Here is a 14,126-nt window from a genome sequence, read left to right as displayed (position 1 = left end):
GAGCGTGCAACACGTGGGAAACTTGTACTGTGGCAACAATACAATAACAAAATATAAACGGTTTTTTTTTTTATTGTGAAAGCAAAAAGCGGAACTAATCGAGAAAGCTGATAATAAAAGATGTTGTGATCTCTTAGTCGAGTGGAAAAACAGCGGCAGACCAAAGTGCTGAATGACTAACCTACCACAAGGCTGCGTATATACAGTTATGTGCGGAATGTCTAATGTCGCTACAGAAACATCATGAGAGGTGGCTCAGCATTCGACTGAAGACTTCACCAATTTTTGATAAAGGATTTTTGGCATTTGGCCTTGAGTTGTGCTTAAGTCTCTTACCTCCGAACCGCATTTCCTGCATTTCTCATCTTTCATTAACCAGAAATACAAACAAACGCTTCCATATTTGTTTCTTAATTTATTTTTCAAAAATGTTAGTTAAGTAGTTTATACATTGCAGGTAATTACCACAAGTAAATAATATTTATCTTAATATTTATGTGTGTGTATATGTATTTATAAATCAATAAAAGGCGCACTTTACACGGAATTTAAATTATTACAGGTTTATTATTGAACACTTTATTTACGCTTTAGGCGGTAAGCTTGGAGGGGCGTTTAATGGGAGGCAAATTTACAAGGGAATTGCAAACAATAATTGTCTATTAACGGTTATAAAATATGTGTATAACTCTGACGGCGGAAACTAATTCTATATATTGTAACGGTTTGCGTATGTTATGCTTTTGTTCGATTTCTTTCAGTTTAACTGAGAAATAACATTAATTTCGATTAAAAAAAAATCATATCAACAAAATCTATTTTCAATCTCACTCGACCGCAACAAATACTCAATAACGTTTAATGCGAGTTAAGTGAATCATTAAATGTGTGCATTTTTTAATTTTTGATTTCTCAGCCATTCATTTCAAGTCAGTTTGTAATTATTATTTTTTTTTCAATAGCTTTTGTACAACGTTCGCTCACTAGTTGCCCTTATGGTTTCTTTATGCGTGAAGTTGTGAGTATGTTGGCATAGGCGGCAATTTTATGTCATTATTTATGATTACATTTTGCTTCTTTAAATTAGGCAATTGTTGCATAAATGAGCACTTCACGCCTAAAATTTCAAATTGCTCTTAAACGAAAATGCGCCTTTCTACTTTTGGTTGACCATAGGCATTTTATCAATTTATATATAATATTGTTCATAAATATTCAATTTAGAGTTATATTTCACGTCCCATACTTTATGCTATTTGCGCAAATTATGACTAATAGTTATATAAAAATTTACACTCCAAATGTAAGCAATTTTAAGGTTATATTTTAAATTTGGCTGCTTTTTTATTAACCTACCGCACACTTGCAACTAAAAGGGTGCTTGCACTCATCTTGAGAAGCATGAATTACAGTTAGCAAGAAATATATTAAACCGCTATTACTTTTGATAATTTTCCACAATTTTCCAAAAACAAAAAAAAAAAAAAAACTATGCGACAAAATTTTTGTGATATGTATAAAAAAAAAAAACTCGGTGTGGCTTTGTGTGTTCAAGAATATATAACGCACTTTAATTTACAAATTGTCAAATATTAATTAAACAAATTTTTCACTTTGCGGTAACTTAAACATAAAGTTACAATAAAGCTGCTGTTGTCGTTTTTTCTTGCATAAGATAATCACTACACTCACTATTTAACTTAATTGCACTCCATAAATGTACGTGTGTAAGTGTACATTAGCCGTCGTATATTTACATATGAGCCGAAATATTTATGCATATTGTATGCATATGTTAGCTTAATATTATTTTTTGTTTCGTTATACATGTGTTTCTTTCTTTTTTTATATAAACCATTCCTATATAACTATGTAAATATGTTTGTATACTTATTTGTGTGTATATGCATTTCAGCGTCGTTATCAATTTATTATGTGTATGTGTATAAGCTAAATTAGTTGCGTCGCTGTTTTAGTTCCTTATTCATTTGTGTTTTTGCACATTTGTTAATCCAAGACATTTGACAGTTCCCAAGCACACAACACAAATTACAGTTAATTCACAATTCGTAGCCGATTATTCAAGGACAACAACTTAATTTAATTACTGGTATATTAAGGAGTATACGTAGATAACCTCTGCCATTGGAGTTTCTTTATATTATTCATAAAAAACTGCTTAGTTCTCGTCATGCCGATGAATATGACAAAGCTCATCAAAATCACAGCTCGACACATGTTGTTCATAATGTTCTTTTAGCGTTTTCAAGCTGCAGAGATCTTGATCTTGTGGACAGCCGGGCAAGCGAATCGGACGTTCCTGATGCAACGTTAATACCATGGGGCCATTTTCATTATTACACCTAAGAAGCGGAGGGATTATTATTGGTGTCAAACAAATATTAAATTTTAGTGTTTCGATTGACTTACTCATACAGCACAAAAGCTAAATTCGTGGCAAATGCGTCGATCAGACTAGTACGCCAGGCCCGTTCACGCCCAAAATCACGATATGTCAAAGGCTCTGCATCTTTATAAAGACCAAGATGGGCTAAAACCTTCAACAAAGTGCCAGAGTGAGTAAAGTAAAACGTAGCATTCGATTTGTTGGAATTTGGACTAAGAAAAACAAAAAAATAATAATTTTTAATTATAAATTGAGAGTATAGAAGTTTATTTCAGTGACTACAAAAGGAAATTTCAGCAAATTTAGTTAGAAAATGTTTAAAAAAAAAAACTAAAAGAAGACTCGTACGGATTTGGGAATGTATCCGAAATAAGGATATAATGCATTCTTTATTAATTTCGAATATTTTCCCTCGCCTCACACCACATTACTTCCATTGTACTCACTCAATATGTTCAAACATATTTTTAATCGCTGCACAGGCCATGCGATGGGTAATTTCATAACCATAGCCGTCATTCCAAAAATACTCTAGATCCTCGAAAAATTCGAAAGCTTTGATTGTGTCCCGATTAAATAGACTGCACCATACAGAAGGTTCTTGACCTCGGTACCAAGCTGTCTCAAAACCGCATATCGTATAAATGAGCTTCGCGTCTTCGGCTGTAATATTTTGAATTTGAGTGCGACGACGAATGTAGTTAACGGCATCAATTATTTCGGGTTCGTGCAGGAAACGCTCTGAATTGTCAAATGTCTTTGGATTTTTATCAACATCGATTTTCCATTTGTTGCAAAGTTTATAAAACTGCAATGAAACAAAGAGATTGAAGTAAAAACTAACAAAAAAAAAAAAAAAAAAAAAAAAAAAAAAAAAAAAAAAAAAAAAAAAAAAAAAAAAAAAAAAAAAAAAAAAAAAAGCAACAAAATCAAATGATTAAGAAAGGTCTCCATACTACAACAAAATCATAATAAAATATTTTATTATGAAACTTTTATTTTCACAAGTCCGTTCAAAACAACTCAAGATCATCATTTCGCCCTATTCATGTACCTGCAGCAGGTTCGTAAACGACGACTGTGTTGTCGACACAACCCACAGCCAGCGCAGCCTTGTGCGAGTGGAACGACAAACAGGTCGGATAGCCTATTTTCGTGCCCATAAAGCCCTCATTGCCGCGCAATGTGTTAAGCGCTCGCCCGTTCTCCTGATGTAGCGCAATGCCTTGGGCACTGCCGCACGCCAAGAGATCTGCTGACGGATGACTAGCAATCACGGCTACATCAACGTTCGCCTCCCAGCTCTGCACTGCAGCTGCTTGCCGCAAATCAAAGACGCGCATTCGGCCTTGTGAACAGCCGGTGACTAACAATGGTTGATTCTCCTTCATGCAAGCAGATAATATGGCACCGGTGTGCTCGCGAAAGACGCAAATCCGCGACTCTTGAGGCGACTGACGTTTATCGAACAGGCGCACACTCCCATCAGCACAACCCGCCACCACAATGCTGCTGTTTAGATTGTATGAGAATGGTGCCAGTACTTGTACACTCGTCTCGCTGCCAATCGGTATGTCACAGTGCTTCAGCTCACGTTCAACGTCCCAAATACGTAGGTAGCGCGATATTCCACCACCCACCACCAAGTGCTGTCGACATTGCTGCCAAGCAGTGACTATGCCCGTGCGCATCATATCACGACGATGCTTGAGGGAGGATGAACCAGACCCACTGCCACTGCCGCTGCCGCCACTACCATAGGAACTAGTGTAGGCGGCGTTCATTGCAGGTATGCCCTCGAAGGCAGTGATTAGCTGCGACTCTGGATGATCGTCTGTGCCGGGTTGCCAAACTCGCACCACACCGTCCTCGTGACCGACCAGTATCAAACTGATGTCCTGGGCATTCAAGAATTCAATGGCACTAACGCGAGATGTTAAGCTTTGCTGTTGTTGTTGTAAATATTGTTGCTGATGATGTTGCAAGTGTGCTGATGGCGAGGAGGACGCTCCACCGGATTCACCCACATGGTTACGCGTCGCCGCACTGCTGCCCGCCTGTGGTATATAGGACCGCACCGAATTTCTAGCCCAATCATAAACAAGCACCTTTTCTTTGTAGGCTACAGCTAGTTGCGGCTCGTATGGCAGTAATTTAACAATGGCAGGCGTGTGCTGGGTCTTCAGCATGCATATTTGCGTATCAATGCGGCTTCCGCGTATGTGTTGCTCTTTCGCTTGCCGACGTATAAGCTCGTTACGATGAAAGCGAAAGTGGCGAGAGCGTAACTCGGGCGAATTCGTGTCGGCAGGGAACACCTGCTGTCCTTCTGTACCTTCGGCGGAGGCATAGCGATTCTTTCCAGGTCGCATGAAGTACGAATTGGCCCATGATATGAACTCAGTTTGCAGAATTGGCTTCAGCACAAATTTCGGCTCGTAATTGTTTTCGCTCGTGCTGCTATGTGCTGAACGTGAACCCTCGCCGCTACCACTGCCGCTTACTGCATTGATACTTAAACCGGCAACTCCACCGACGGCATTGCCTACGCCTAGCATGCCCGTACTGCGACTACCATTTAGTTGAGCGCAACTGTCCGTTTCATCGCCCATCGAGGTCGTCCGCATCTTGCGTCCGCCACTGTTCATCACATTGGCAGGTAGCAACTTTGAATTGCGGAACTTGTTTGCCCAGTTACTGATATTTGGGTGTCCCACTTGTACACCGCCGCCGCATACTGGCGGTGACTCTCCACTCAAAAAATTGCCACGAGTTGACGGACTCGGTGGCAAACTGACACTTGAATTGCACTTGTCACTTGTAGCTTCTTTGGCGGTAATCAAATCAACCGACTTGTCACGAACGTAAGCAATGATTTTCTGCGCCGTTTCCGCTACCTCGGGAAAGGGATCATGACCTAGATTGTAAATACCTTGCCACAGACGCAAAAATATCGATTGAAATGGTATGGCACTGGAGACCATGTTTGATATGGAACTGGAGCTAGCGCCTCGGCGCATAGACACATGGCGTTCCAAACTGTGCGTCGAGTGGTGTACAATCGATGGGCTGTTTGTACTTGTCATGCCATGACTTATGCTGGCGCTGCGCTCACTACCGCTCACGGATGTGGTTAGTGCCAAAGCGGGATTCGAACTACTCATTTGCTCTTGCATGTAAACGGTGACGAACTGCGACTCAAATAACAGCACCATCCATTGTAGCGCTGCCGCCAACTCTAAACGCACTAATGGTGACATATCTTCACCCACTGTATCCAGGAGAGTGATGGCGATTATGCGATCAATATTATTTGCGTGCTCCTCTCGATCCGTGACTGAACTAATGAAGGTGCCCAGCGCAAAGACAGCAGCTGCACGTACTTCCGGTATGGGATCCTTAAGTAGGGGATACAGTTTTTCGTGAGCCAAATCGCGCACACCAGACCATCGGGCTTTCTCGAAATTCTGCCAAAGCATTCCTGAGTGTAGTAGTAAAAAATGGGTTAGGAAATTGGAAAGTATATGTATATTTTATTTGCAACAGCTTTTGATGAGCTTGGTTAAACATCATGTGACATAACGTTTTATGCATCAGAAGGGAGCTCCGAGTCATCAAAATAGAAGCAAATCATTAACAAAACTAAATACATTTCATTGTCGTACCTAAGCATATGGCAAGCCATTGACGTAGTAACCAGCTTTCGTCATTCAGTTGCTCCAAACAAATCGACACCAATGAACCCTGCAAAGCACTCGTTTTACCCAGCAGGAAGTCATTTACTATGCAAGCCAACACAAATGCGGAGAGCGTGCGATGTTCCTTGGAGACAGATGTATCTTGTAGTACTGATAGAAAGTATTTATGCTCCTTGACTAAATCCACCTGACAATTTGGGTCGACTGCAAGTATTTTGGCCCATATAAATACCAGCACTGGACGCAACTCTTTCGCGGAACTTTGTAGTAGTTTAAGTACGTAAGGGAAGATACCCACACCCAGAGCTAAATTCACCGCCCAAGGACCCAGATCGAGGAAGCGCGCTAGTAGTTCTAGTGCACGTAGTCGGTGCACTTGTGACAGCAGAACTTGTAAAACTATGGGTAACTGCTCTGGTGGAGATCTTGATTCGGATTCACGATCGAGCCAAACTTGGAAAGCCGTTAGTTGTTGTTCGAAAAATGGTAATTGACGATATGGTGCACCTTTCTCCAGTATTTCAGGCAATTGCTGTAAAGCGTAATCGACAACTAAATCCCAAGCAGACCACATGTGATGCCGAAAGCAGGGAGGTAATGTTGGATGCGAAACAGGTGTGCAATCATGGGAACGTAAAATTCTTTCAGCAAGCAAAAAGTTGCGAAATAGACTGGCAACCAGCAAATCTTGACGAAATAAACGCTGGAATAGTTCGCGCGGTAAAGTGTTCCATGCAATGGTGTCGGTTATTGCGGTGAATATCCAATTCAACTCGCCCATCATTGTCCGTCGATCATTTACTTTTCCAGGTATTTTATCGACTTGCTCACTTTGAATTAAGGGTACTAATTCGAATTTCTCCTGCATTGTATACCATTTTAATGCGATATTGATGGGTGTCGTTAGGCAGGAAGTAAAGAGATCTGCAGGAAGGTTGGCATTCATCGGCAATATCTCATTGACCGAACAGGCGGCTAAATGTATGCAGTTTTTATAGCTTACAAATGGCGTTAGCAGAGAAGCAGCCTGCCCAGATCCAATGCGTTGACTAGATCTCTCTAAGTCTCTTTCATGTTGTTCTGCAAACTGCTGGAACGAATTTATTATAATGCCGGCGTTTGAGCAATCATATACGTAAATTGATGGTGCACCCATCCAGCTTTGCAACTCAAATATACTTAAAGGTATGTATTGTGTGAACGTCTTATTGAAAACCCAAATTTCTCCATTTGCCGTGGGCTTTGGCACGCCATGTCCATTGTAATGGAATAGTATGCGCTCACCTTTCGCATTGCGGCGCAATGAAGTGCACAACTTTTTCACATCTTCTGATGTTGGATCATGACATTTCTTATAACGCGCACGAGGCTGCCATCGTTCATATTGCATTTGGAGATTATTACCTATCAGTTCCATAGCTTTTGGTGCCGATACAGAAGACGGGTCAACCCAACACTCCAAGCGTGCACATGGCTGTATTTTAACAACGTCCGGTGGATCAACGCCTATGTTAAGGCAGAGCACCAACACCACACTAGCGGTTTTCATACGTTCTCGTATGCGCCATGCCACCGCTTTGCATTTAATGCCCTCTATTCTCTCTTGATGCCGTTTAGCTTGAAAACAGAGTGGACAATGTTTGTCAGGCACTATAATACCAAAAGAGCCATTTGTCAACTGTTGCAGAATCGGTAACATTTGTGGATTATCAGACATCGACGTTTTCCTGCTGCTAACCATTGAGGTAGAAAGACGTCCATAGTTGCGAACACTATCCATTTATATAAAAAAATTCGGGAACAGCTTACTCCTTTTGATATACTGCAAATATCAATAACAGTCTGTCAAAAGGTCGATTATAGATGACCCTGACCGACTTTAGGCCGACTTTTCCTAATTAGCAGGCTGAACTTCCAAATTTGAGTTGCTTATAAAACTTCTGCACTATGTAAAAATATAGCTGCGTCCAAAAGTGTTTGTCGATGGGAATATAATGCTCAACACTTTGAAGCCGCTTTTTGGATATATCAGACCCACCTAAGCCCGATATCCCGTAACTGTTCAATACACAGAGCAATACAATTTGTCGATGGAGACTAATAACAAATCACAATTTTTGCTGGGTTCGTTTTATAACACATCACTTTTGCGCATTTTGTATGCACTTAACGACTTTAATGCGTTTCTAACTTTTAATTACCCCAACTTTTTTACTTTTAATTGAAAACCACGTTAGACTGAAAAATACGCAGCATTCTTTTAATTCCTTACCGCATTTGACGTTTGTATTAAGTTTTATTGGTTATTCTGCTTTAGTTGGCAGTTCGCGTCTTTTGTGTTTGCTTGCCACTTTCGTCAATAACATTTGAGTTCAGTCGATAGAGTTGCCATTGTTTATCACAGCATACAAATTTTAACCCTAACACTACTCAAAGAAATATTCAAATACTACTATTATAACATAAATGTGGTATAGGATTTCAGACTTTCCAATATAAAAAATATCACATTCCACAAAATTAGATTTTAGGAAAATATATACACTCACCCTCAAAACTGGGTCCTTATGTACAGCCTCTGGGTATTCTATCGGTGCAATGTTTTCTCTTCCAAAAAGACCAGAGGTAAAACTCTCTGCACTCTTTAGTGTGCGCTGCGTCTTCGTATATTTAAAATAATATAGGTTAGGATCATACTCGTCAGCTAAAAGGTTTGGAAAACGTTTTTGCATTCGTTCTGCCAATTCCTCCAACTCTTGCTCTCCTTCAGTCGTAAGATATTTCTCTTCTTCGCTATTAACATCAAAACGCCAACGACGTAATCGAGTCAATTCTTCAGGGCATAACTTAGTTTGAGGGTTCGTTACAATCTCCTCCTTCAATCGACCTAGCTTTGATTTTGCTCCTTCAATATGCTCTTTGCTGGGATTGCGCGTACCATGTCTTATCACTGACCAAATGCGAGTTGGTCGACATTCTATTTAAGATTATGACATTAAATATTAATTCTATTATAGTAGCTTTAAGTTCCATATTGTGTTTATCGTACCTTTATACGCGATGGGTTTATCGTCCAAATTTGCCACAACGCGATAAGGAGTTTTCGTAGATAGATGAGACTCGATATCTTGTCGTTTTAGTTGTGAACATTCTGGCTCCAATAACAGCTCTACAGAATCCGACGCAACTTGCTCTGTTTTAGCAACGGCGTGTAGCACAAAACAGCCAATGTCAATCAACAAAAACAAATGGACTAGGCACATTATCATTTCTGCAGTATTCCACGTGAGTTGCAAAAATTTGTCAATTAAATAAAACAGGAAATTTAGTTAAATTATAAAATAGGAGAGGACACGCAAATTATAAAAATTACACACGATAGAAGAAACAAGAAACAATGAATAAAACGAAACGTCAAATATGTAAACAAATCTTAAAAAACATGTAAGTAACACAAGTGACAAACTCCCACAAAATATCCAAACTATAAAATGCTGGCAAATACCGGCATATGAAGCATATTGAGTAATTACGGAGCGAGTTCTGGTAAGACTTGAAGTTTTAAAATGATTTAATATTTGGATGCAAAATAAATAAAAGTACACAAATTATAGCTACTTTTTGATGTTCACAAAAGGTCATAAAATTAGATAATGATGTATAATTTAAATTTTAATCAAATAATTTGTATTTGACCTAAACAGGTTTCGTAAAACAGTAATGATAAATGGTTGCTGCATAAAACTATTGAAAACAGTCCTAAACATGTTGTAAATACGATCGTAGTCTACAGAAGGAGTCTTAGGATTCAATTAATATATAGTAAGATAGGTTATAATAAACGGTAGTAAGATACATGGTAAAATACAAATCCCATTGAAAAAATTTTGAGAAATGACATCGAATTAGGCCACCGTGTTTTTGTGGTAGTCTACATTTTCAACGCAAGTGTTAGAACTGAAAACTAAAAAATTCCAATTAAAGAGTTATAATAAAAAACTTTGATGATGACATTACTTACCTGTCTATATATTGTTATAACGATAACTTCGACCCCCGACCCCACAAATTCCATATATACATACATACATTGATAATTATTTAAATATTTGCATAGATAGCATATGGGCGCTCTAAATACACACGCACACACAAACACTAAAAACAAGTGTAATCATCTGGCGCGCAACGACCAACCCCACTATTATCGTTTATAAAGCTTGCATATACTCGTATGTACTTACCTACATATGTACATGTGTGTGTATGTCATGGCCAAGTGCGTGGCCAACTCAGAACAGCGACAGCGACAGCCACAGCAAAAGCAACAATAGCACGAGCATTAAACGGCAGCAGCGATGGCTGTATGCTTTTGAGCCAAATCGAGATGCGCTGCCGTGGAATCAGTCGTTTGCGGGTAATCGAGCGAAATGGTTGAACGATTCTACTTGGCTTCACGAACGCAACAAAAGCCAATAGCAATAAAAACACACTAAATATACTTGTAAATATTTCTAAAATAATAATCTATGGAAAGTTGTATGAATTCTTAAAATCAAAAATAGTGAAACATGAAAACAAAGTAAAACGCATTATCAAAACTAAGTGAGTGCACGTAAAAACCTAAAGCAGAGGCTTGTGTATGCATATTGCTTGAATATGGTTGCAAATTCATAAGCCAACACGAAGGATAACAGCCACATAGAGCGAAGTACGACTATGTTCGGTGGCGAATTGAACGGCACACTTACATTTTTATGCTCGTATAAACATGTCTACAAACATATGAAATTGAGTGAAATGTGTATTAGGTGCAAAAAAAAAAATAAAACAAAAAAAATAGCAAAGTGAAAAAATAAATAATAATTTTGTATATATGTATGTATGGATGAGTGTGCATATGTTTGTACGCCTAAAATGTATCTATTAATACCGCTTCGCGTATGATAGTACGTGTGTGTATATACATTTGATGGCTGGCTAGCAGCCTATGCATATAATATGTCTGTATGGGTATAAGTGGTACACAACTGATTAGTAACTGATTCGCCACCGCCCCCACCACCCTCAAAGCGATTTTTACTGACCGCAAAAACGTGTGTTAAATGCACGTTAAATGGAACTGTGAATTGAAAGCCGCAATAGATTAGGGTGCTTGTGCTTTAAAGCCACGTTCAGCGCGCGGCGGCACGTAGCGCGTGCCAACAAAAGCAAACATATGTCGACGATAAATCATGGGCAAACAGCTGCGAAAAACTCAAACCAGTTTCGCAAATTAGGCAATCGCCTGTTGCGCATTATTGGCCGAGCGGCGTACGGTGTCTGCCGCCGTCGCAAGGGTGTCCCAAGGGACAAGACCTAGCAAGGCCCATTCACTTGTTGTTGTTGTGTTTGTGCGTTTTATTTACGTTGCTTTGCGCCAAAAACGATTCAGTGAAGTTTCGGGTTCATTGTTATGATTAAAAGTTGTTAATACTCAGCACACATATCATAGCATGCAAATAACAGTATATAATCAAACACATATGCCAGAAGTATGTACGGGTTTGCATAGCTTTGTATGTAAATCAACTTTGACAGCTTGACAATTCACAGTGTAATGAATTCTCTAACCTGTAATTATTGTAACAGAAGACGCTAGCAAAAATATGGAATAGCATAGCAGTACTATGTTAGGTTATGTTTATGTCAATGTTTAATTAAACAAAAAAATGTTAACTTCGTAGGCATCAAAGCTAATATAATATTTATTTATTTATTTATTAACAAGTCGCACTAGGTATCCTTAACAAAGAAAAAAATCTATGTGAATTTCTTCAAAAAATATTCTTGTGAAATAAAACAGTTTCCCATACAAGACTATATACTATAGTGGTCTGATATGAACGATTTCGAAAAAAGGGCACCTTCTTGAGCATATATGCAGTCTAACAGACTGAGGTGGCAAACTTATTATAACCTGTTTCAAGTATAAAAATGTTCCAAGCCTAACTTTCAGCCTTGGAAAGTTCCTTATCTTTTGTCTCTTCTATTTTCAATTCAATTGTGTACAATAGACGAGTGTATGAAGATAACTTTTGTGGTGGAGTGACCTCTTTCTATTCTATTCGTATTTTCATTTAATACCAGCCTAATTATCAAATTTTGGCTTTTGACATTTTTTAGCAAAATTTCGAAATATATGTAAATTTATGCAAGCACATAGCCTTAGCTATAACATTTAAGCAAATTAGTTCCACTGTGTTTTATAATTGTGTAAAGAATAAAGGAATGGGCAGATTTTTGTTCCACAAAATCATAAATAATCATCATTAGTAAAATGTTGTAAGTCCACATTTGTTTCAGCATATTGAGTTCACACTCGCACTATTACACACATATGTATGTACGAGCGTGTATGCCCAGCTCACAGACGCCAGTAATAATAATTAATTTGTTGCCACCAGGGGGTTAAGAACAGCATCAGACACCGGTATAAGCATATAATGTAGATTAATCTAAAACACATTTTTGTCGGTATCAGGCGGGTGTCCTCAATGCGCCATACGGCGCCAGGCAGACAAAACCACCACCACCAAAAAGCGAAAAAGTTAGCGCCACAGTGATTAAATTTAAACATATGTATTTATGTCACAAAGAAATAGAGAGTAAACGTACTTGCGACGAAAATAGCCGTGGCGTCTACAAACAAAATAAATCACAATTGACGCGAAAGCTAAGAAAATCTTGTTAAAAAACAAATCAGAGAAAATACATATAAGAATTAAATACATAAATATATATAAACAAAAGAAAAATAAATTATGCACAGATTTAATATGTGGCGTTGAAAAGTGACAGTATAACAAATTGTTGACGACGACTTTCCTCGTTTTATTGCAAATACATTTGTTCTTTTTTGAATCCACTAAAGTATGCCATATTCCGCTTTTAACGGCAGTCTGCAATGATTTAATAACAAAATGCAAAGCCTATAATTTGGCATTAGCGCGGCGGCTTACAGTAGTAGCGCGACGACGCCGCATGCGGCGAATTTGTCGGCAAAAAGTGATGTGCCGTAAGTGACGATTGTTGAATGTTCATGATGCCATAAAAAAGTCACTCATACGCCGTGCGGACTGCTGTGGGCGCGCCGACCAGCCGCAACAATCCAGCCCACAGGTTGTTGCCTTATCGGCCGAGCCTTAGCACTAACACAAGCGCAACGGTATACATGCTTACTGGCACTCAAGCACAAAAGTAAATGTATGCATGTATTGCTATATACATACGTAGAAGAGGCTGTACCCTCAGGCAGTCAAGTGTCGGTGACAGCGGCAACATTTTGCCATGTGGTAGTCAATGAAGTAACGTCTGTAAACAGTGCCTTAATGCCTGTATATACATTTATATTATTGTAAAGTATATGCGTTCATAATGTGCCGCTATAAAAATATAAAAGGCAATAATGCAAGAGTAGATGTAATAATAAAATAAGATGTCGTTAACTACAATGTTAAACGTACATTTGTATATATCTTCTTTACATAAGTATGTACATATAGATATTCCAGTAGAATTTATGCGGTTTCGCGTTTTCACACCCATTATTTTCGTATTGACTTCTACAAATACTTACGGTTAAGTCTTTGCAGTAAATCAAATTTACGATGCGGCTTTGCAATGTCCATCACCAGTCGTGCTGCGAATTTGTTTGTAAGCAAATGCAACATGCTATAGTGTTTAAGTCGACTTAAGTCATTAAAGACTATTTTAGTTATTCTGAACAAATAATACAAAATTTGACATTTTGGATCATCTTAAACGGTACTTTTAAACTGCGAACCTCAAATATCCGTGCAAAGCGTTCAAAGCTGAACTTTCGTTGCTTTGCTTAGTTCAAATATCTGCCGTAGCCGAAGTCAACTTAAGCTATTTTGACAAATCACCGCAGTTATATCGTTATCTGTAATCGATACACTTTTTTATTGCAATCACAATTGTTATATACATATATATGCATAGTATACTTGCACCTGGTG

The 14,126-nt window shown here is 38.6% G+C and overlaps 2 protein-coding genes across 7 annotated transcripts in view; one reads left to right on the top strand and one right to left on the bottom strand.

Moving 5' to 3' along the window:
• Positions 1 to 1,837: 1,837 nt before the first annotated feature.
• On the bottom strand, positions 1,838 to 9,541 carry LOC108971395 (regulatory-associated protein of mTOR-like). Of its 2 annotated transcripts, XM_018937433.1 has the most exons (5): positions 9,155 to 9,541; positions 8,655 to 9,082; positions 2,854 to 3,215; positions 2,431 to 2,619; positions 1,838 to 2,363 (listed from the first exon to the last, which is right to left on the bottom strand). In XM_018937433.1, the coding sequence occupies exons 1-5, from the start codon at positions 9,372 to 9,374 to the stop codon at positions 2,180 to 2,182; spliced, it is 1,383 nt and encodes a 460-aa protein (XP_018792978.1). In that variant the 5' UTR covers positions 9,375 to 9,541; the 3' UTR covers positions 1,838 to 2,179. The 2 variants fall into 2 exon arrangements, with proteins under 2 accessions (XP_018792978.1, XP_018792977.1); XM_018937432.1 differs by lacking the exons at positions 1,838 to 2,363; positions 2,431 to 2,619; positions 8,655 to 9,082; positions 9,155 to 9,541 and adding exons at positions 3,462 to 5,888; positions 6,073 to 8,581 and having other exon boundaries at positions 3,123 to 3,215.
• Positions 9,542 to 10,297: 756 nt separating this feature from the next.
• Positions 10,298 to 14,126, top strand: part of LOC108971425 (membrane metallo-endopeptidase-like 1) — a 29,132-nt gene continuing 25,303 nt past the window's right edge. For 2 of the 5 annotated variants that reach the window (XM_018937486.1, XM_018937488.1), the window contains exon 1: positions 10,298 to 10,609. The gene's annotated coding sequence lies outside the window, so the exon portion shown is untranslated. Of the gene's footprint in view, positions 10,817 to 14,126 lie in introns of all 5 variants that reach the window. The other 3 variants (XM_018937484.1, XM_018937482.1, XM_018937487.1) reach the window with 3 other exon arrangements.

The sequence above is a fragment of the Bactrocera latifrons genome, unplaced genomic scaffold (genome assembly GCF_001853355.1).
Source record: "Bactrocera latifrons isolate USDA-ARS-PBARC rearing strain unplaced genomic scaffold, ASM185335v1 scaffold_34, whole genome shotgun sequence".
In the NCBI taxonomy this organism is placed as follows: domain Eukaryota; kingdom Metazoa; phylum Arthropoda; class Insecta; order Diptera; family Tephritidae; genus Bactrocera; species Bactrocera latifrons.
This window is presented reverse-complemented; position numbering and strand designations above follow the sequence as displayed.